The 24,010-nt window shown below is 43.6% G+C and overlaps 1 protein-coding gene across 1 annotated transcript in view; it reads right to left on the reverse strand.

The window, feature by feature from the left end:
* LOC122810711 (bromodomain-containing protein 4-like) overlaps window positions 1-24,010 on the reverse strand; it is a 1,011,045-nt gene that overhangs the window by 926,997 nt on the left and 60,038 nt on the right. The window contains exon 3 of the mRNA XM_044082276.1: window positions 20,284-20,808. Within this exon, the coding sequence (XP_043938211.1) occupies window positions 20,284-20,808 (525 nt within the window). The remainder of the gene's footprint in view (window positions 1-20,283; window positions 20,809-24,010) is intronic.

The raw sequence follows: 24,010 nt of genomic DNA on the forward strand, positions 1-24,010 counted from the left end.
TAAGGCCTTGATGACACTCGTCCAAAAAACATCAGCACAGGAAAGTTAATAAAACCTATCACTTTAAGTGCAAAAAAAGGGTCTTTTTCCAAAAAGATCCTTACTCCAAAATAGAGAGTCTGTCAGAATTCAGTACCTTACCACAACTGAGGTATAAGACAGTTAAACAGTTTACTACTCTGAGGTTTTTCTTTCTTTGTTGATAGTAGCATGTACAAGTTGTGAGCTATAGTTCTTTTGCCAAATCTAGCCATGAATTCTGGATTCTCACGGAATCAAGTTCATAGGTAAATAGTGGGCTAGTTATGTTTTCAGATCATTTTAAGCTTAGCCAATTTATCTTCAAAGGTGAGACTCCAACCCTGTATCTTGTGCCTGTGAGGCAAACACCTAACCCATTACACCAACCTTTAACACAAATAATGGAATTCCTGTCTTCCCTTAAACCTCACTACTCCTCCTGAACATTATTATGCATGCCTTGTTCCCACAACTTCCATTTACTTGTATGTAATTTGCTCCTTCCCTTTTCTAGAGATCCTGTTTCAGTTCATTTATAGGTTTGAATCAAACCCTGCACCTTGTGTCTGCGAGGCTAAGATCTTGACCATTATGACATTCCTCCCCTTTCAATAAGTGCTCCCAACATACCAGTCAATTTGCAGCAGAATGTTCAGATACATTTGGCATGTTCTCCAGAAAGGAACCCAGATTATGGGCATTAAGTCAGTTTCCACAGTCCAAGTTGTTAAGGCCCATTTAACCTGCTGAAAGACCCTCTGAGATGTGTTTTGTCTGCTAGAAAATTCCTCCCTGAAAATAATTTATTCCAATAGGCCATGGGCTTGCCAACAAAGTATCAGGAAACAAGGTCCCCCTGCGCGAGAGCAATTGCCAGGCTCACCAAGCAAAGACAACAAAAAACAAAGAGCCAGCAAAAGTGACTGAAAAAAATGTATTCACAAATACATACAGCAAAAACAAACCGGTTTCGGCTGGAACAACACAGCCTTCCTCAGTGTATAGATTCAAATCACAAAAGACATGCTGTTTATATAATGTAAAGTCATAACCCATTGGTTAAGCACTCATAAATATTCATTGAGTCCAGGGGGAAATAAACCCCCAAGCTTAATAATCCACTTTTTTTCTTTACTATTTAATATATTATGCCATCCAGTTTTATTCATCCGATTCCAATACATTACATCAATAACAATGAATTTAAATTCAGCAGTCGGATGCATTAACTGATGTTTGTACAAAGCATTTGTCAATTTTTTATGTTTGATGTTGCTCATGTGTTCCGAAATCCGTGATCTAAAAGGCCGAGATGTCTGCCCTACATAGAATGCTCCACAGTGGCATGTAGCAAGGTAAACAACCCAATCATTGCTACAATTAGCAAAAAAGCCTATATCAAATATCTGGGAGCAATTTCTACTGGAGAAGGCTTTGGACGTACTAACATATTTGCAATTGGAACAATGACCACATGGGAAGCATCCAATTATAGTTTTCCCTAATATCGTAGTCTGTTTGGATACAGAATGTTTATTATCACAAAATTTATAATGATTGAAATAAGATTTCAAATTTTTTCCATTTCTATATGAGAAGGTACATCTATCCGGAATGATATTAGCAATAGTATGGTCAGATTGCAAAATATTCCAATTTCTACGGACACTATCTAACAAACAGTTAGTGTTCCGAGCATAAGTGGTGGTGAATCTTAATGTTGTTGATGTTGTACATGTATGATCCCCGTATTGAAGTAAATCTGATCTGTCCATATTGTTCACCTGGTTTTTGGCAGTTGTTATATTGCCAACTTTATATCCCCTTTGTTTAAACCTATCTGTTAGATCACTTTGATTCAGACAAAATGTGGAAGGCTTCAAACAAATAAGTTTGGCTCTTATAAACTGGGATTTAGGAATGTTCCTAGTTATATGCGGCGGATGGTAGCTGGAAGCATGCAGGAGTGAGTTATATTGTGGGAACTTTCTATACATTTCTGTTTCTAAAGTGCCATCAGGCAACTTGTGTACAAGAACATCCAAAAATGTGATAGTGTTAGTATCATGATGTTCAGTAAATGACAGTCCCCACTCATTATTGTTGAGGTATAAAAGAAATTCTGCAAGTCCAGATTCAGTGCCTCTCCAAACCAACCACACATCATCTAAGTAACGTCTCCAAATGTCCATATCAGGTAGATAAGTGTTTCTGGTGGAATCATAAATAATCATTGTTTCAACATAAGCCATGAAAAGGTCAGCATATATGGGGGCAAAAGATGCCTGTTAATGTACTTCCCCAAAGACAAACACCTTATATAGCCCTGGACCCCTTTGGACCTCTCCAAGCCAGAAAATTGTATTTCAGTCCCTTGCCCATATTGTTGTTCCTCCTGAAATTCAATGCAGAACTGCAGGATCTTTTCCATATCTCTCTGGGATGTGCCAAGAGGTATTTATGGGTTCACTATGATTAAGTGAGCTTCAAGATAGCCTTTCAAGGCACAGTATCTTCCATCCTGACCCATCAAATGGGCAGCGGTGTTCCACAGAGTACCCCTTTTAATTGAGATATTTCCCTTGCTATGCCCCCAGTCTAAGAGCATGTCCCAAAATCTGATATAGACCTTTTGCTGTGTCAGATGTGTCTCTTGTAAAAAGGCCAGATCAGGTCCTATACATTTAATCAAGATGAACATTTTATGCCTCTTGGTCAGATTTACAAGTCCATTTATATTCTAGGGTAGTATTTTTGTCAAATATATACATTAGAAACAGATCTGTAGGGAAAATAAACTTCTGAGAGTTGCCTCTATCAGACTCGGTGCCAAGGTGCTATACCCAACAAGTCCCTTTTTATGTAAATTGCTTACCATGGCAGGCATCCAAAATAATTTGGCAATTTTAGCATTCACCTTATCCAAAAATAAACCCCTTTCTTAGTACTCCATTATAAAATTAGTGCGGTATAACCATAAAATAAAACATTGCAACTGTTCCAAAATAACTATTTACAAGAGGATATACTTACTATCCTTCCCACAAGGAGGCAAGAAACCTTATTAGAGGAGCAGGGTGGATGAAAACTCTAAGAAAACAGCAGATGGGAATAAATAAATCCCCCACCTAATTCATTCACTTCCCGGACCCCCTTCCCCTCTGTTCAAAACAGATAATACAGTAGTGTGTCAGAGGCACAATAAATATTGCTAGCAAGTACCAATTTCCCAAAACTGTTATTCCACAGTATTAAACTGTCCTCGTATGACTTTAATGAAGTTGTGGTTCAGTATGTTTCTGACCTTGCCCTCCAGTTTTCAAAGTGATACCTTCCATACTATAAATTACCTTCATATCTTCTAACAGACCAGCTAAGAGAGAGAGAGAGAGAGGCCCATTACCTCACCAGTTACAGTTTTACTCCAAAATCCACCTCAGTTTTAGAGACATTCTTAGCAAAAGCACTGAAGTGACCTTTCAACCATATTAAGGTTTTGGAGGCCCCAAGTATCAAGGTAAATTACCAAGTAAGGAGTGAAGCAGTGCTCTTAACCTATCTTTGGTACCATCACTGCTTGAAGACAGGAAAATGGTTAGGTAGATGGTTATGGGTGCCCCTGGGTTGATTTTGATGGACATTTTTCATGGCTGTGTTATCAGACTATTGTTCAGTCCTGCTGACTGCACAACGGGGACAGCTTCCTGGTAGAGTTTTGAAAGTGCCTCCTCCAGTGTGGAAAAAGTGCCTAAGCCTCTGGGCAATTACATTTATAGCTGCGCAGGATACTGCAGTCTAAGCCTCCATTTTGACTGCCTACAGAGATGGATAACTGGCTGGAAAATAACCTTTTTAAGTCTGGTGACAGAATAATAATCATGGTCACATAACATGCAAAACTCCCAAAACCTGATTATTTTTCGAGGCAAGCAGGGAGTAGATAACACTTTTTCCTTTACAGTATAGGTCTCAAATCTCACCAACACCATCTAGGGCAACTTGGAATGCACGTGCTGGATATGGATATTCTGTGGACTTGTTCTATCTGGATGGTTTCATTTTCTAAAGCAGTCCATTAGGTAATGGAAGAGGGCATATATCGGAGGTAGCTAGTACCCTCTCTCTCTTTGGAAAGCCTGTGAAACTAAAATTCTTCCGGTGGCCTCTATCCTCCATGTCCATGAGTTTTGTTCCTATTAAATCCAGCTGATCCTATGCAGAACTGACATGATGCTTTACATCCCCCACTGTGTTCTCTACAGAGGATAACTGATCGGAATGCACTGTGAGAGTGGTTTCTATTTCATTCAACTTCTGGTCGACCTTATCCAGAAGCTCCATTAGAACCAGTTGCAAGCTAGCTGGCTGTGTGCTTTGCTACCTCTGCTCACGATGCCATAGGAGAAGTATAAGGCTGGGCTTCTGTCATATTTTCTTTCCGGGCTGACGGGTGAGTTTTTACTATTGTTTTTCTCTTATTTTCAGTTTCTTGCTACTTAATGCAGAGGTCATTCCTCAATACTTGCTACGAGCCCTTTTACCAGGTTTTCATAAGTTAGGTGTCTTATACTGGTTCAAGTCTTGACGTAAGGGAGAGCAGGAGAACAAAGCATGTAACACTGTTTTCATCTCAATTGGAAGTCAGTGACTCTGCCTTTTTGAAGGCTGAAGAACTAGTAACCGTTAACAAGTCTGCAAAAATGCATATTTCAGACAGACCACAAAGGTAGAGAAAACAAGCAAGCTGTCCAATGGCTGATGGATTCTGGCACCCAGGTCTCACTGGAACTGAATTAGTGTGCAAGGTAGTTTAGGGCCCTCAATGAAAAGGCAAAGACCAAACTTGTTTCACCCAAACAGTCCAATAGCCTAGATTCCCTGTCAAGGGGATGGAATGCACAGCTTTATGGATGTAAAGCCTTTCTAAGGACTGCTGCTGCAGCTAAGGATATCAGGTTTTGCAACTGCTGACCATCCTAAGTTTCCATCCTTAGGGAGACGAAGAATCTTGAGTTTCCTAGTCAAGAGCTAAAGCATCTAGGTTACTTCACTCCATTACTGGTGCCCAATTTCAACATCTTCATCAAAAAAGATAAAACCAAAAACGAATGTTGGAAGAGCCGCAAGGCCTCCTGCAATGCAGTGTACAAGCAAGAGAAAAAGGCTGTGGGGGCCCATCTCCCCTTTTTACATTCTTTCTACGGCCTCCCCAAATTTTAGAACCAAAGGGAAGTAGATGGACAGAATAATCATTCATCTTGTGCTCAACACTGAGCATAAGAACTAGAGTCCGTATGCTTTCTCTGGGGCTATGGTGTGGCAATGCACAGGTCCTTGGGACTCAGAGGAAAATACAGTTGTGTCCACTTACCATAAATGTAGATGTTAGAGTGTATTCACTGTTGCAGTGGCCCTCAGTTGGCCTGATAAAGTCTTGGGTCCTGCGTCGGTTGCTGTCGCATCTTCCATGATTCAAACATTCAGAACTTGCTGGAAATGGTCATACAGAACTAGCAGTGGATTACAACAGGAATGTTTTGAATTTATCAGATTTTGTTTTATCTCCAGCCCATTTAACTGTCCTTAATAAAGGTTTAACTTTTATCCTGGGTTTCATGGTGTCTTGAGGACATGTTTGTTCAAGATGTGATGTCTTTTTGCAGAACGTTAAATCTGAAACTGTTTTTTGGTATCAATGACAATAATTTCACTGATAAGTTTGTATATCACAAATCATCATTTTCTCCTCCAATGCATCCTTTGGTTTTTCAGTTCTAGAATAGCGTTATCAAAGATCTGCATTTCTCTAGGTCAGAGATAAATTCTAAACGGAATAATGTAACATCTGTGGAAAAACAAGCTATTCTGGAACTACAAAATAACAAGAATATTGTTATTATTTCTGCAGATAAAGGTGGAGCTGTGGTTGTTTTAAACTGGTGTGATTATGATCAAGAGGCTAAAAGACAGCTGTCTGATGGGAGATACTATTTTGAGATGCATATTAATCCTATCCATCGATTTAAGAAATTGATTGATGAGTTCTTACTCCAGGCTAGAGATGAAGCCATTATTACCAATGATATTATGCATCAATTAATGATGCAGGATACAGCAAATCAGTATATTTATTTTTTGCCTAAAATCCATAAAAATCCCATACACCCACCAGGCAGACCTATTGTTTCAGGTAAGGGTTATATTATGGAACCCTTGTCTCTTTTTTTAACCAAACATCTAAAGCCCTTGCTCCATCTAATACGTTCTCGTTTACAGGACACTACAAACTTCTTGCAGATTGTTTCAGATAGCCAATTGGAATCTGATTAGTTGTTGTGCACACGATGTGTGCGCTCTGTACACGAATATTCCACATGAATCTGGTCTGGAGGCTTTAACATACTGGCTTGAAGTAGCCAATCTATATCATTCTGACTTTAATTCTTTTTTGGTACAGTTAGCTAGGCATGTTCTCAACAGTAATGCATTTTTCTATCAGGCTACTTGTTATTTACAAACAAAGAGCACAGCGATGGGTGCTTCTTTTGCTCCGATTTATGCTGATTTGTTTATGGGCTTTGTTGAGAAACATCTCATCTATGATCATATGAACAACACCTATTTAGAACATATTGATATCTGGAGACGTTTTCTAGACGATTGTTGGATGGTATGGAGGGAGGGACAGATATGTTACATGAATTTTTATCTTATTTGAATAACCCATGGGGATTACAATTTACTGTCCAATATGATCTGAATAGCATCACATTTTTGGATGTGATCATTAATAGGTTACCAGATCATACGCTTAGTACTGAAGTATTCAGGAAGTATCCCCAATACAATACTATCCTTCATGCGTCCAGTTTCCATCCACCACACATAGCCCGAAATATTCCCAAATCACAATTTATTAGATTGAAGCGCATTTGCTCTGATGATTCTTCTTTTCAAAATCAAAGGAAGGATCTCACAAATAGGTTTAAATCCAGGGGTTATGGTATGGGTTATGTGTTACAAGCTAGTAACCTGGTTAATTCAACTAACAAATAAGAATTTTTAAGGTACAAAGACCATAATATTTCAATAGCTCAACCCATCAGGTTTGTTACAACATACGCTAGGAACACTGGGAATTTAATTCAAAGTACAAACAAGCATTGGAATATTCTTCAATGTGATGATGAACTAGCTTACATTATACCAGAAAGATGTCAGTTTTCATACCGGAAAGGCAAAAATCTCAGTTCCTGTTTCAACCATTACAAACATGGGTCTATGTATCAACCATCCCAATATATTCAAACCACTTTATCAGGTGATCCTCTGGTTGGCGGTTATCCATGTGGACATTGTACCCACTGTGATAAGGTTATGAAATCCAAACAATTTTCAAGTCGCAATAGCTCTGTGGTTTATGATTTAAACTTTTTTGCCAATTGTAGTACCGATTGGTTAATATATCAAGCTGCATGTATTTGTGGTTCCTTCTACATTGGTCAGACTTCTCGTCCAATGAGAATCAGAATTTCGGAACATATTAGTAATATAAAAAACAAAAAGGCAACCAATGCATTATATAAACATCATTTGATACATCCTACTGCCAGATTTTCTTTCATGGTCATTGATATTATTAAGGGCAAAAAATCCATTAAAACAGGGTGGCACTCAATTCTAAATAATAAAGAAAAAAGTGGATTGTAAAACTGGGTGGATTATTTGAACAATTCTAGGATGAACCAATAAGCCTCTAGATAGGTGTATTTAAAGATTAAACAGTTGTATTTTGTTTGCACTGAAGAAGGCTGTGATATTTTCTGGCCGAAACCGGTCTGTTTTATCTACAATAAAGTGATTTCTTGAACACAGTATTCTGGCTCATCTTTTGTTGGTGCTTTAATTTGGTCTTTGAGCCGTGCATTTGCCTGTCGCGCAGGAAGGCTTTTTTTGACTGTCATCTTCCATGACGTCAGGTAGTCAGGGTTATAAAGCATGCAGCCGACGTGATTACATCAGTTTTTCTTGCCCCAGATGTCAGGTGCCACCATAATGGGAAGCAATTACACACATATATATATATATATATATATATATATAGGTACACAAGGTTACACCTCCAACAAAAAAGCAAATACACCAAAAAGCATTAAGCATAGAAAGCAAGAATAGAGGTATATACACCAAAAAGCATTAAGCATAGAAAGCAAGAATAGAGGTATAGCCAATAGAAGTCAGGGGGCTGGAGGGAGGGTAACTAGGACTACAACAGTGAATACACTTGAACATCTACATTTATGGTAAGTGTACACAACTGTACTATGTTCTTCGTATTTCACTGTTGCAGTCATCACATTTGGGTAGATTCCCAAAGCCAAGATTGGGAGGAGGAAACCAGATAGCATTAGGAACAGCTATAAGGCCCTGCAAGACTGCAGTGGCAAAGCTAGCTCTGGATTTAGAAAAGAATTGGCAAATGGTAATGCCTGGTGAAGGTATGTACAGAACTCCAGGTAGCGGCTTCTAGGATGTCCCTGGTAGGGACACCTCTGAGAAAGACTGTAGAGGTAGATGCAGCCCTGGTTGAATGTGGTCTAATCCCCTGTGGGGTAGGTTTTCCATGGTGCTTATAGCAGAAATTAATCCAATGGCCTATCCACTTAGAAATGGTTTGCTTTGAAATGGCCTTCCCCTCTGCCCCTGCAGCAAATGCAACCAGCAGTTGTTAAAATTTCCCGAGAGGTTTAGTCCTGTCCAGATAAAACCTAAGTTACCTGTGCACATCTAAGGAGTGCAGTATTCGTTCCCCTTTGATCTGTGGATTAGAAAAGAAAATTGGCAAATGAATGGACTGATTAAGGGCCACACTGGATACCACCTTGGGCATGAAGGAGGGACTGGTCCTGAGGGACACCCTGTCCGCACGAAATACTATGAAAGGCTTCACAGTCATGAAGGCCTGTAATTCAGACACCCTTCTTGCTGAAGTGATGGCTAAAAGGAAGGCTGCTTTCCAAGAAAGAAATTTCAACTCTGCATTAGCAGCTGGCTCAAAAGGAGGTAGAGTTTTTCCAATACAAAGTTAAGGTCCCAGGCTGAAGTAGGGGCTTTCCTGGGTGGTCTTAAGTTTTTGGCCCCTCTGAGGAAATGCTTCAGCAGTGAATGAGAGAAGAGAGGTGGTTCTGTGTTGTAATGAGCTGAAATGGCTAAGGCATGAATTTTGATGGAGGAAAAAGAAAGGCCCTTGTGCAGCATCTCAGTTAAGTATTGAAGAATCTGAGGTAAATTGGGTGCTGCTGTGCCCATCCCGAGTTTGGTTCCATGAACAGAATCTTTTCCATTTTTTAATATAGGATTTTCTAGTACTAGGCCTCCTTGCCTCCGGAATATCATCCAACACTTGTTTACTGAGGGATGGTAATGGAGTGATCAGGGAATTAGCCAAACTGCCAGGTTCAGGGTTTGAAGCTGTGGGTGCAGAATCTGGCCCTCCTGCTGGTACAGCAGGGCAGGGGTCTGACGCAGGTGCCAGCAGTGATACACTGTGCAAAACGGGGTACAAGTGTTGGCCTGGCCAGTCTGGTGCAATCAATATCGTCCATGGTTTGCCCTGTTTGATCTTTAGTAGTACCTTGGGGAGGAGAGGCATAAACTGATAGTTTTTTCCAGGTGAAGGACAGGGCATCCACTTTCCAAGCTTGTTTGTGGGGAGTCCTTGTGCAGAATTTTTCCAATTGCCAGTTCTGGGTGGGAAGCAAACAGGTCTATATCTGGGCTTCCCCATTTGTTTCTCAACATGCTGAATATCTTTGGTTCTAGTTTCCACTCGTGTGGGTCCATGAGATTTCTGCTTAGTTTGTCTGCCAGTGTATTTAGCTTTCCTGGCAGGAAATGAGCCTGTAGGTGCACTTGGTAGCTCAAGGCTGTGTTCTACAGAGCCATGGCTGGTCTGCAGAGAGGGTATAAGTGGGTTCCCCCCTGCTTGTTTATGTACCACATAACAGTGGTGTTGTCCGTCTTTACCATTAATTGCCCTGGAAGAATGTGGTCCTTGAAGGCTGTCAGAGCATTCTGTATAGCTAACATTTCTTTCTGATTAATATGCAGGTGCATTTGACTTTGGTTCCATTTGCCCTGAATGCACTTCCCTGCCAAGTGAGCCCCCCATGTATATTCTGATGCGTCTGTTAGGGTTTGGGTGGCAGGGGGTAGAGAGAATGGCAGTCCCTTGTTTTGGTGATAGGCCTCTGCCCACCAAAGGAACTCTACATAGACAAGGTATGATAGGAATCATTTCTTCTAGATCCTGAGAATGTTGATACCACTGTAGTTTCCTCATATGCAATCTTGCATATGGAATTAGGAGAATGCAGGAGGCCATGAACCCCAGTGCTTGCAGTATTTTCCTTGCAGACAGCTCGGTCTTTGTGGCCAGTAGTTTGAAGAAGGCTGTCAAATGAACTTGTTTTTCTTGCGTGAGAAAGGCCATCTGGAGAGTTGTGTTTAAGCTTGCTCCCAGGAATACAATTTGTTGGCAAGGTACAAGATGTGATTTCATTTCGTTTATGGTGTACCCCAGAGAAGTTAGCAATTTCTGTACAAATGCCAGATGACTCAATAGTATGTCCTGGCTTTCTGCCTGAATTACACAATTGTCCAGCTATGGATATATGCAATGACTGGAGCTAGGCACTTTGTGAATACCCTGGGTGCAGTAGATAAGCCAAAGGGCAGTGCAGAAAACTGATAGTGCATATAACCTGCGTTAAAGTGTAGGTATCTTTTGCAAGATTCCCTTATTGGGATGTGCAGGAAGGCTTCCTTTAAATCCAGTGTTGCCAACCAGGCATCCTTTCCTAGCATAGGAAGCAGCTGGTGAAGAATTAGCATCTTGAATTTTGGAATCACCAAAAATGTGTTTAGGATAGAGAGGTCCAGGATAGGATGCCAGGAGTTGTCTTTTCTGGGCACCAGGAAAAGTCTTGAGTAGAAACCTTGTCCCCTTTCCTCTTCTGTAACAGGTTGAATAGCCCTGATGCTTAAGAGAGAGAATTTGCTTTTGAGCCTCTGCTCACTGATTTGGGTGTAGATCTGGCCAACCGTTTGCTGTTGGTAAGGAGTGAAAGTGGAATCTGTATCCTTGAGAAAAAAGAAGTTATGTACTCACCATAACGTTCGATCTGAGTAGGTAACTTCTTTTGTCAGCAACCTGTGGGTATCGGATCCCTCCTGGATCCGAGCCGGCAGCTTTCCAAGCTAGAGTTCTGAGCTCCAAGCTCCTCCCCTTACCCATGATACCCTGCTACATCCCTCCAGTCCTCAGATCGAGTTTGCCCAATTATCAGACAACATCAAGACAAACAATACCTGAATACCCTAACCTGATGCATAACAGAACTAAAACATTCTATCATTCAGGTAACGAAAAACAGGTTGGGGGAAGGAGGGGGGGGGGGGTCGGTTGCTGACAAATGAAGTTACCTACTCAGATGGAACGTTATGGTGAGTACCTAACTTCTTTATCTGAAGTTGTTAACTTCATTTGATCAGCAACCTGTGGGACAGAGTCCCCAGCTACCAAAAAACTTGTGAGGTCCTCAAGGAAGAATATTCTGGAGCACTTCAGAGCCAAAGGCTGCCCTCCCTCTGGATATCAGATCTAGTTTATAATGCGAAATAAAGGTATGAGAAGAAGCCCAAGTAGCCGTAGAACAGATGTCATCCAAGGGAACTCTTGACCAAAATGCGGCAGAGGTAGCCACAGAATGGGTAGAGTGATCATGAACCCCCAAGGGCTCCGGCCAACCAGAAATTTTGTACGTAAGCAAGATGCAGTGGGATATCCATCTAGCTGGAGTCACCTTCGTTACTGGTTTACCCAAGGATGGCTTAGCAAACGAAATGAAAAGCTGCTCTGACTTGCGAGAGGCAGCTGTCCTGTGCAAGTAAAGAGCAATTGTCTATGCACATCTAATGAATGCAGTCCTTACTCCCCTTTGTTCTGATAGTTAGGGAAGAAAACAGGCAAATTAATGGATTGGTTGATATTAGCCTCGGAAGCCACTTTAGGTAAGAAGGAAGGATTAGTCCTGAGAGATACTCTGTCCTTATGGAAGACCAGATACGGGGGTTTAGTACAAAGGGCCTGAAGTTCAGATACCCTTCTAGCTGAGGTAATAGCAATTAAGAAGGCAGTTTTCCAAGATAAGAACTTTAAGTCAACAGAAGCTGCAGGCTCAAAAGATGGACCAGTTAGACCCTGAAGAACTAAGGTTAGGTCCCATGGAGGAACCGCATTCTTGACAGGAGGTCTTAAAAGAAAGGTGCCCTTTAAGAAAGTCTTACAGATCTTAGTGGAAGCCAAGGGTCCAAGATTGTCCCCGATGTGGAAGTGGGAAATGGCCGCCATTTGAACCTTCACAGTAGAAGAACTGGCCGCTTGATGGAAAATGTGAGATAGAAATTCAAGTACTGCTGGAATGGGAGCCGTGTAAAAGGGTCCAAATCCGTATGTCGGGCCCAGATGGAAAAATGTTTCCATTTACTGTTGTAGACCTTCCTGGTAGAAGGCTTATGCTCTACCACCAGGATGGATTTAACAGCGGACGAGATACCGGGAGTCCTAGCCACTAAAGGAACTGGATCAACCAAGCAGTGAGCTTGAGGTCGTCCAGATTCGGGGTTTTCAATCCCGAAGGATGAGAAATCAGATCCGGAATGGGATCCAAGATCCAAGGAGGAGCTATGAGGTGAGACCGTAGGTATGGGAACCAGGTTTGACGAGGCCAGAATGGGGCTATGAGGATCAGCTTGCTCCCCAACCGACGTGCTTTCTGCAGGAATTTTGTCATTAATGGGAGAGGAGGATAAGCATAAAGAAGACCGGATGGCCAAGCATGAACTAAAGCGTCTCTGGGGCTCTCCCCTGGTGGGGGAATTACAGCAAAAAACTCACTGCACTTTGCATTCGAAGGCGATGCGAAGAGATCGCAGCAAGGTTGACCCCATCTGAGGAAGATCTGTTTCGCTATTAAGGGGTTCAGAGACCACTCGTAAGGCAAGAGAATAGTCGACTTAGCTTGTCCGCTAAAATGTTGGACCGACCTGGAATGTGCATTGCTAGCAGAAAACGGTTGGTGGATATCACCCACTCCCAAATTCTCATGGCCTCTCGACAAACAGGGTAAGACCTCGTCCCCCCCTGTTTGTTGATGTACCAGACCACCGACATGTCTGTCTGAATTGCAATAGTCCCCGGAGGAAGAAGGGCATGGAGAGCCTGCAACGCTAGAATCGGCGCCCTCATCTCCAGAACATTGATATGCAGAACGGTCTCTATTGGAGTCCACGTGCCTTGGACAGTTCTGCCCATGCAATGCCCCCCCCCACCCCAGGCGAGAAGCGTCCGTGGTCACCGTGGCTTGGGGTTGAGGCATAAAAATGGTCGCCCTTCCCGAAGCTCTCAGGAATGGAGCCACCAAAGTAGGGAGTCCCTGCAAACTCTGCTGAGGGGAATCGAGGAATCCAACGGATGTCGAAGGATGGACCACTAGACCTGCAAGATCCATTGAAGAACCCTCATGCTCAAGCGGGCTAGGGGTGAAAGGTTGATAGCAGCTGCCATGGACCCTAGTGCTCTCAGGACTAATTCCGCTGGTGGGGCCGAAGATTGTAGAAGTGCTAATACATTGAGAGTTAAACGGCGGAGCCTGTTTGCTGTCAAAAAGGCCTTGGACTGAAGTGTGTCTATTCTGGCCCCTATGAAATCTAGGACCTGAACAGGATGAAGGGATGATTTTTTGTCATTTATGGTGATCCCCAAATGACGGGCCAAGAGTAGGAAGCAATCCCTGGCTGAGCATAGTAGATGCCTGGTGGGAGCGGCAAGGAGCCAGTCGTCCAAGTACGGAAAGACCTGTATTCCCTGAAGTCTCAGGTGGGCCGCTACAACTGCCATGACCTTGGTGAACAACCTGGGGGCTGTGGTGAGGCCAAAAGGGAGGACCCTGAACTGATAATGACTGGCCCCCAGTCGAAATCGGAGAAACCTTCTGGATCGCCTGTCCATGAGAATGTTGTTGGATGCATCCTTGAGGTCTATGGAGCACATCCAGTCATTCTCCTGCAGAAGGGGGAGAATAGACTGAAGAGTGACCATCCGGAATTTCTCCTTGGCAATGAACAGGTTCAATGTAGACAAGTCAAGAATTGGTCTTACGTCCCCCATCTTTTTTGGCACCAAAAAGAACCTGGAGTAATTGCCCGTCCTGGGGGGACGTGCTGGATGGCCTTTTTTCTTAGCAGCTTCTTTACTTCTGAAGCCGCCACCTCCCTCTGGACTGGGTGGAACATCGGGGAGGCACCTCAACCGAGGGGGAAGATTTATGAAGGGGATAGAGTAACCTCTGGATATTATTCAGAGCACCCAGCGATCTGTAGTGATGGACTCCCAATGTGCTAGATGTGGCGAGAAATGCCCCCTGACTGCCTCCAGAGAGGAGCAGTCGGGCAACCCCTCAAGGTTGTTGCTCGGGTCGGTCAGAGAAGGGTTCTCTCGACCCAAACTTCTTTGGCCCCCCTCTGCCTCTGGGCCGGCGTCCACCTCGTCCTCCCCTGCCTCTGAAGGACGAAGGGTCCGGAGCAGAACGGGACTGCTGAGACTTCCGGAACCACATCTTCTTTTGTCCTCTCTGGTTCCTGGAAAAGGACCATTGAGGAGCCGAGAAGCAGATTCCGACGGCAGACAGCATCTTCCCGTCTTTCTCACTCTAGAGCAGCGTATCGCGGACAGTCTTGCCAAACAGTGTAGAAGTGTCAAAGGGAGCATTCGTAAAGGATGCCTTGAAGAGTTCCGCAAAGTCCCAAAGTAAGAGCCAGGCGTGACGCCGTAAGGCGATACCTGCTCCGCTGGCTCTAGCCACCCCCCTCCGTGGCATGGGAGAGAAGCCGCATAGATGTGTTGGATATCGATTTTAGAGTGGCCAAGCGAGCAGAGAAAGTTAGTTTGTCCTTGGCCGCCATGGACTCCGAGGGAGACCCAGCGTACTCTTTTATAAGATCCTGCTTAAGCCTAATCACGTGTGCCAAGTAATTCAGCGCCCTTATGGAAAAGGTGGCTGAAGCAAACATCTGCTTTCTGATGTGATCCATTGTCCAAGACTCTTTGTCGGAAGGATGGACCGAGGAACAATCCTGCGCCAGTTCCTTCTTGGTGGCAGCCGCCACCACCATGGCATCTACCGGGGAACCTTTACTCCACGCTGCCTTGTCTGTCGGGGGGGCTAAGGATCTTATCTGGTCTCCTAGGGATTGGCTCCACAGTGTCCGGCTCCTTCCATGCCCTGGTAGTAATTAGGTCTACCAGGGGGTCGGCCGGGACACCCAAGAGGTAGACGGGCCTGCGTCAAACGCCTCCAGAAACACTGACTCATCCGAGGAAGGCTTCTGGGCTGACCACCCTCCTCTAATGCGCAGCATCTCCATAATGTCTCCAAAGGAGACGTCCTCGGGGGGGTGACCTGGGGGAACCTTCCCCTTCCTCCAAGTCAGTGTCTTCCATGAGGGACTCGGGGGAGTCCAAGTGCCTCCTTTTACACTTTTGTTTGTGAGGGACCTCCTCGGCGGGACTGTCCGAGGAGGGCTCACCAACGGGGTCATGCTCTTCTACAGGAACTAGCTGGGGCATAGACGCAGGCTGTCCCTGGGGCCGGATGATGGAAAACAGGCCCATATGCGAGGAAATGGAGGGTGGGTCTGTAGCACGAGCCAGGGACCTCGAACCCTTCGAGAGCACCCTCTCCACCACGTCGAAAGCCGAAGGTGAACCACTCTCCCTGGGATCCAAGAGCAGTCCCCTCGGATCTGACGTGTGGATCAGCGCCGATGAGATCGGACCCGAAAGGGAAGTGTGCTCTGACCGCATGGGAGCCAAAGACACACTTACCCCTGCGGATCCAAGGCTCGGCTCACGGCCTCGAGAGCTCAGATCTGAAAAAGGACCTGATAAACTCGAGGGTAAGGCCGGCATCAAAGTAGCGATTACTATCGGCGCCAACTCCCTAGCTCCGAGGCTACTTGGATCAGACGGCTCCGAAACCTGATAATGGATCGGAGAAGGAGCAATGGGGGAAAAGAAGGGGGCTGAGCTCCCCTCCCGGAGGGGGGGAGGCAAGAGCACTCCCTTCTGCATCTGGGCCTGAAGGAAGCGACGCATCATCTGGTCCATGTCTGCGTCGGAAAGGCTCCTCGTAGACCTAGAAGAGGCCACAGAGGCTGGCTGGGAAGGCCACCTGGATGCCCTCGAAGGTGGCCGGGACTCCTCCTCCGGCTCCGGAGAGAAACGTGGGGAACGGAGCCGAGAGGGGGAGGACCGGGGACCTTCAAGGGGTAACAGAGCTGCTTAGCCAGCGGGGCCGAAGGGGCTGAGTCGGCCCGCCGCTTGTGGCTCTTATGCCTTTCTCTGTCTCTTTCTCCCTCTCTCTATGTCTCTTCTCTTTTTTAGCAGAGCCCCACTCTCCCTGGGATACAGTGGGAGGTTGAGTCCCGGGGCCAGGGGAGGAGGAACTGATGGCTGAACAGTCGCAGCCGTGACTGACACCACTGAGGGAGAGGAGGAAGTAGTAGAATCCGCAGGTAAGAACCTGCTAGGATTAACTTTTTCCTCCTGTCTCTCAGAGCCCGGGGGTTAAAGGCAGCACATAACTGGTAGCCTGAAGTTAAATGAGCAACCCCCAGGCAAAGAACGCACTGAGTGTGTCCATCGGCTGGGGACAGCTTATGACCACACTCAAAGCATTTGGAAAAAATGGCCTTAGGGCCTTCGGCCATGACGAACACAAGCACACTCCCCAACACACAGATAAGGGGAAGGGGAATACACTAAAATTAAACTAAACTAAATTAAACTAGTCCAAGGGATCTAAAACGCACACACACACACACAAACTGCAAAATAAGGTGAAAAATTTAGAGCAATTTCCTACACTTTCTCTTACCTAATAGCCAAAAGCTCGTCACTCGTGCTTACAGAAACCGCGGCAAACGAAATCTGGGGACTGGAGGGAGGTAGCAGGGTGTTATGGGTAATGGGGAGGAGCTTGGAAAGCTGCCGGATCGGATCCAGGACGGATCCGATAACCACAGGTTGCTGATCAAATGAAGTTAACTACTTCAGATCTATATTTAAAACCCATTTGTCCTGGGTAATGAGTTCCCAATTCTTTGCCTGCCGGGCAATCTTTTCCCCATAAAGGAGCAGTCAGTTGTGTCAGGCTTGTAAGATTTAAAGTTAAGTCATTGAGACAGTTTACCATAGGGGGAGTCTTACCACTCCCTGCTTTGGAAGTGGGAGCCCCCCACTGCTTAGTCCTGTGAGTACCTTGGGACTGAAGCCTGGGAGTTCTGCTGGTTCTGGGTTTGGACTGAGAAGGCCTGGAAGAGGCAGGAAACGACCAATTTTTTAAAGAGCCAATGCCTACTAAATCCGGGAAGCTGTACTTGCAGGAAATCTTTAACAGTCTGCATAGATTTAGCTTTTTCCTCCATCTTTTTGGGTACTACTACTACTTTGTTACCAAAGAGACAGTCTTGGTTTAAGGGAGCATCCAGCAATTTAACTTCAACATGATCTGGCAAAGCCAAGCATGCCTTCTAAGTACAGACTCAGTGACAGCAGCCCTGCAAGATGCCTCTAGTGATTCAAAACCACATTGCAAAGCATGTTTTCCAACTTGTTCAGCAGAATGCATTAAATTCTGTAAATCTTTATTTTCAGCAGTCAAGAATCAACATCATTTGCTGTTTAAGCAATCCAATAATATGCTACTGATACTTTAACATATGAAACTGGGAATTTAAGGCCCTAATGGCCAAGGTTGCAGAAGTGTATACTTTCTTATTCCATCTATCCAGTGCCCTGGAATCTCTATCAGAGGGGGTAGGATTTTTGGCGGTAGTAGCCTTAATATCCTTGGGTCCCTGTGAAATGGTCTCAGGATCCGCAGTAGGATTTTTAAAGAAGAACTTGTGAGAGTCAGGAACCCTGTAATATCTATCAGGTTTTCTGGGAGCAGGAGATTAAGAGTCAGGGGCCAAGCTAGAATCCAAAAAGGCATCAACAATGTCCAGTACAAGGGGGATAGCTAAAGGCCTGTGTTGGGGCAGGAGTAAGAAATCCCTAAGCCTCTTTTTAGAGTCAGAGTAATCCTGGTTTTCTCAGTGAAAATGCTCCCTAAGTGTATGCAAGGTTCCACCAAAAGAGAAATTCTCTGCAGGGGAAGCAGAGGGAATAGAGTCCTCTGCATCAGAATCCTCATAGGTGGATAAGGGTAAATCCTGGTCAGAGGAAACAGAAATTTCAGAGTCCTGATCAGAAGAATCAAAAGCAAACTCAGTCCTAAATCTCTTAGAGGGGGAAGGGTGGCTTTCCCTGATTAAAGCAATAAGGTCTTTAGCCATTCTTATCATTTGTTTTTTAGGCACAGAGGCTTGACCATGCGGTCTGGGCGTTGGCTTTCTAGGCATGGATCGAGTTTTAGGCCTTGAAGAAGAAGATGGTGTTGGTTTAATATGCAAGTCCGTAGGCCTGAATACACCCTCAGAAGCCGAACCTGGCACAGCGGCTCCAGACCCATCCAAGGTACAGACATCCGCAGGTTCCACAGTTGAAGCATCTCGCGGCATACCGGACTCCGAATGGGTCTCAGTAGAGGGCCTGCAAATCTGAAGTAACGGGTATCAGGGGCTGCGAAAGCGCCTCACTGAGTACCAACGAACTGGTGACTAGCTTAAGAGAAGCGTCATCGGCAGCTTTGGACCTATGCAGTCTGTTTCTGTCTTTATCTCTGCGTTTTTTCGGAATGTCGGTAGTTGGGTGGCTTACCGAAGCCATATCTGGATAATTAAACAGAGTACCAAAATATTTAGAAATGCAAATAAACAGACTAATAGTTCGTTGTTTAAATAAGGCACAAAACTGACAGCGAGGTAAGTCGTGGTCAGGGCCTAAGCAAGGAATGCAGTATGTATGAACATCTTTATGAGGTATTTGCTTTCCACAAGAAATACAATTAACTTTTACTAACATCGGTTTAGAGTAAGAAAAAGTTTTCCCAACGGGGTACTTAGCTTAACTGAAGACTTCGGTTCTGAAACTCGAAAACGAAAATTTCAGAAGTCGGATGACCGGCACTCGTGAACTGCTTCTGCTTCGGGCACCGCACGGTAAGAAAGACTGATGTAATGGTGTTGGCTGCATGCTTTATACCCCTAACGTCATGGAAGATGAGACAGCAACTGACGCAGGACCCAAAACATTGTTAATCAGGCAGATTGAGGGCTACTGCAAGCAGATAACCCCAAATGTGATGACTGCAACAGCGAAACATGAAGAACATCAGCAAGACCCTAAGAATTAGGATCTGAGATGGGGTACATGGGGCCAGAGTGGAGTTTTTTTTTTTTTTTTGCCAAACAGTAATTTAACAGTTTGGCAACTGCTTATCTATATTACAGTTCCTTACCCTATATGCTACTTCTGCAAAATTAGAGCTTGAACCCAGAGTGACATAAGTACCTGCTGCCTGCCCATGAATATTCATGTTGCCAACACGGCTCACTAAATTTAGTCTTCCGTGTTCTGAAACAATCAAACCCACGTGCAAAATGGATAAAGGGGTTATGGATGGATTTATTTACAAATGGGCGTGAAACTACCTTTCGTTTTGTATAAAAATGTGTTTGCATGTATAAAGATGCATGTCAACAATTTTTTTATACAAAAGTAAAAGGTCATTTCGCGTCTTTAAACATAATGTTTAAGCTTAAAACTATGCAATCAATTATTAATCAGGCTTGTTAGTAGAAGTGAGATCTGGAGTGTTTCACCCCCTCCTACAATTACATATACTATTCCAAGACACTGCCACACACTCACATTTGCAGTTCTGTAATTCCAAAGATCGCAATTGCAGTCTTCAGAAATTCAAAATACATCCCCATTAATGGACGGTAGCTCCTGCTGGCATTTACACAACATTCCTAGAAGTAAGGCTACATAAATACAAGATCAGACTTCAGTCTTACATATCACACACACTGAACCTGAACTACAGCCTGAATTTTAAACATACAAGTCAATATGCTCCAGTTTTACAAGCCAATGGCTGCTATGGGATTAACATGGGAGGAGCGCACAAGCAAATTAGAGAACCCCACAGGCAATTTTACATTACAAATTTTATGAATTTAATAAATACTTACCAGATATATAAGGATCTGCCTTCTGCTGTCGTGGAGATGGGTGACGCTGGATGACTTGCTGGGGCTTTGAAGGCTGAGGCTGTGGAGAAGGTTGATGCTGTTGTGAAGATGGAAGCTGGTGAATGTGAGGGGGGAACTGCATGTGCATTTGTCTCTGTGATGGAAGCTGCTGCTGTTGCTGGGTATGTTGCTGCTGGACTGCAGTAGGAGTCTGAGGTGGAGGGGGTGGTTGTGGTTGTGACTGAACCTTCACTGATGGCAGAAGCGGGGTTTGAGTCTGCACCTTTTGAAACTGCTGCAAATACATCTGCATATGGCTAGTGTTCAAGGACATGCCATGATGTGGAGATGGAGGTTCATCATCTTCAAGGAGAATCTGGGGGGGCTGTGACATAGGAGGTTGAGGGACTAGAGGCTGATGGGCTACAGTTGGGGACTGAGGAGGGGGGCGAGAAGGCTTAGGAGGCAGTGCTGCTGCTCTGTTACTTGGTCGAGATGGCTGCTGAGGCAAAGCGTTGTGCAAAGCTGAAATAAATAAATAAAAAAAAACAATAAATACTTCTAGAAAAATTAGCCACAGTTTCAAAAATAAAAATGCATTACAGTGTGCATCATCTAAAAGTACAAGGGCAGCACACCACCTGGACTAAACATTTAAGCTATGTAGCCTTAAAACGTAACTGCTGTGGTTTGGTTTAAATTAACATTTCATTATAAAGTGAACAAACTCCATATTAACAACACAGTAAAGACCCCTCTGTTTAGATGAAAGGAAATTATGTGTGGTCAAATAATGATGAATATCAAAGGCATAGGAAACATACCAATTCTCTCCATGTCAAAAACAAAGTTCCAGTCTCTTAAAGAGGACTGGGATGGAAGGTCACAAGTAAACGTTTTTCAGTTTTTCCCTAATATTTTTATAAAATATGATGCCAAAATCCACACGCTGTTAAAAGGTCAGTGATTCTACTTTAATCTAATGGCTAATACTTTTACAAACACAATCTAGGACGAGTCCATAAAAATCTAGTCTGATCCAATTACCTTTAGAAAAGATGCATGTTTAGTTTTTTTTTTGAGTCAAAGCACTTTTACACATGTTCATTCATAACAGATGTACCCCATTGCATAAATCAATCTCCAAGTGATGGTCTGCAGTACCCAACTGATGAGATTTCTTCTTCTGATACCTCACACTTGCACATTACAGAAACATCTAGCGTTCACCCCCCCTGGAACCACCTATCAAACTACGAGCAAATGTTCAACTTCTTGAGGATATCTGTGTCCCTGCTGTAATAAATTTTATGTTGTGTGCATATAAACAAGCCAGTCTTCTAAACCCACCTATCTTCCCTGTTTTCACTAGCGAGTACTTTCATATAAATCAAGAAACAATGAAAATTTGATACATAAATTGTTAAGTAAAATACAAGCATATCCTTGTCTGACTTAGCTCTTACACTGGAGGCTGGACAGGAAGATTCTCTAAACAAAAGTGGGAGGAAAGAAAAGAAAGAATCTGGTTTCAGTTTTTTGAACATTTTTTTTTTGTTTTTGGGTGTCAGCAGGACATTCAAGGCAGAGGGCTCCCCATTTTGGAAAGTGAAAGGCTCTTGTGAGGTTGTGTCTCCAGATATGTATTAAAGGAAGCTAACATGTTAAAAAAAGGATATTACAAAACTGGCAAATTTTACAATTAGGATAACATCTCCTAAGCAAAACAAACACTAAAAATGGAGATCTGACATGAACAAATCATAAAGATAAGACTATTGGCAGTGGTAGTGGCACATAATGCTGGTATTCAGATGTGACAAAGCTTCTGCATTCAGACTGGTGGCAAGACAGTCTGATGATGTCTGCTTATATATCCCTACAACCATAGGCTGAGGTCATACACTAAATACACTGTGCATTAAGAAGGTTGGACATCAGGTTTTCCTTGGCAGGAAAACTCACATGTATTGGAATACTGCAACAGTGACCTAAGAAGGACATCAAATTAATCTGCTTTTTTTTTTAGTGGAAGAGGGATTCATGCATGAAAAAGAAAGGAAGTTGGTTGCAATTAGTACCCGAGAGTCTTCTCTGTTTCCATGTAAGCAGGGTAAGAGAGATTTGCTACTACTTTAGAAGGCTGGCTGAGGGAGGTGTGGAGGGGAAGAATGTTCAGAAGCACTCTTTGTGCTGGGAAGACCTCTATGATCCATTCCAGAAGTTTCCTCGCCACTTTGCTTTAAAACATTACTTAGTGGATTTGTGTTGGCTTGACAAGGTTTTTTTTTTTTTTTTTTTGAAGAAAGGTACAAGGGTTGAAAAACAGTTCCTCTGGTACATAAGGGCTGGTGAAATAAAAAAAAAAAAAAAAAAAAACTTTTACAATTTCTGCATTAACTTACCTCTTTCTGCTAATCTTTTGAGGACCTCTGCTAAAGAATTCCTCCCAAAAATTCTAAGTGCATAATTTACCTGTGATGTGATCAGGGAAAAACTGGACCCTGACCAAGGCATACCCGCACATCACACAGCCCGCAGCAACAGCTCTTGATACAGCAACTACTACGTTTTACTGCACATTTTAGAGAATGTTTTGTGACTTGTGAATCAGAAGATAACAAGTTTGATGAGGCTGTTTCAGTGCCTGAAACAGGAAGATTAGAAATGGACTGCTGTTCTCCTCACTGGGGACACGGTAAGAAGAGGCAAAAGATTTAGACTCACTATCTCTTGTCTATAGAAATCAAAGCAGGGTCAGCAAAGGGGTTCCCTAAAGAGGAATTTATGAGAATCAGGTACCCTATACAGCCTGTCATGCTTTAGGGGCAGGAGGCTGAGAATCTGGAGAAGCATGACTTAAAGGTATCTTCTAATGCCCCATTCTACTGGAGGAATAGCTAGAGGTTTCTGAAAATCCAGACTCAAGAGATGCCTCTGAAACCTTCCTTCCGTCTCATTTCATCAAGAAATAGCCAGGGAATTGTTATGGCTAGGCTTGTATAGGCCCTAGGGCTAATAGCCTAGTACCAACCTATGAAACTATTTTACTAATTGCATCATAAAATGAAATGAAAATTCTTCATTAGGTGAAGAGGATATACTCTCCTCTGACTCAGACTCGTAAGGGATTGGAGGAGAGCGCTGTGAGGCAAAATCCAGACTTTCCTCCTCACTATCAGAGGATACCTCCTCTTCAAAAGAAGAGGGCGATATTTAGATTGTGAAAAAACAGGGATCACACACTGGAAGGACTGCAAAACCCTGAAGAAACAATGGGTAAAGTTATACCAGTCTTATAAATCCTTCAGTCTGGATGGAGTTTCAGAGGAGGACAAGATCTTATGTTTTTTTTGTGTCTTCTTCTTGGGTCTCTCGGGAAGAATAATCTTGGATGACTAACATGTCCAGACCTCCATTAGAGTGCTCACTACCTCTTCTCTTATCAAGGCCTGAGGAAAGTACGGTTGTGTAACAACTTACCATAACAGCAGATGTCCTACTGCTCACTGTTGCAGTATTCCTGACAAATGGGCCAACACTGCTGACGACCAAAGCATTAACTTCCCTGGGTCACATGTTCAAAGCATGACTTCAACTAGTATGCTTTGGGGTATAAATACTGATGTAAGTGTGTGGATCCTCAGACTACCTCCAAGTCAGTGGCCTGAAGACTACTGAGAAATGAGACTGGGTGTAGCTCAAATCGGCAAGAAAAGTACAGTTG

Source organism: Protopterus annectens, chromosome 9.part0 (genome assembly GCF_019279795.1).
Source record: "Protopterus annectens isolate FY-2018-M chromosome 9.part0, PAN1.0, whole genome shotgun sequence".
Lineage (NCBI taxonomy): Eukaryota > Metazoa > Chordata > Ceratodontiformes > Protopteridae > Protopterus > Protopterus annectens.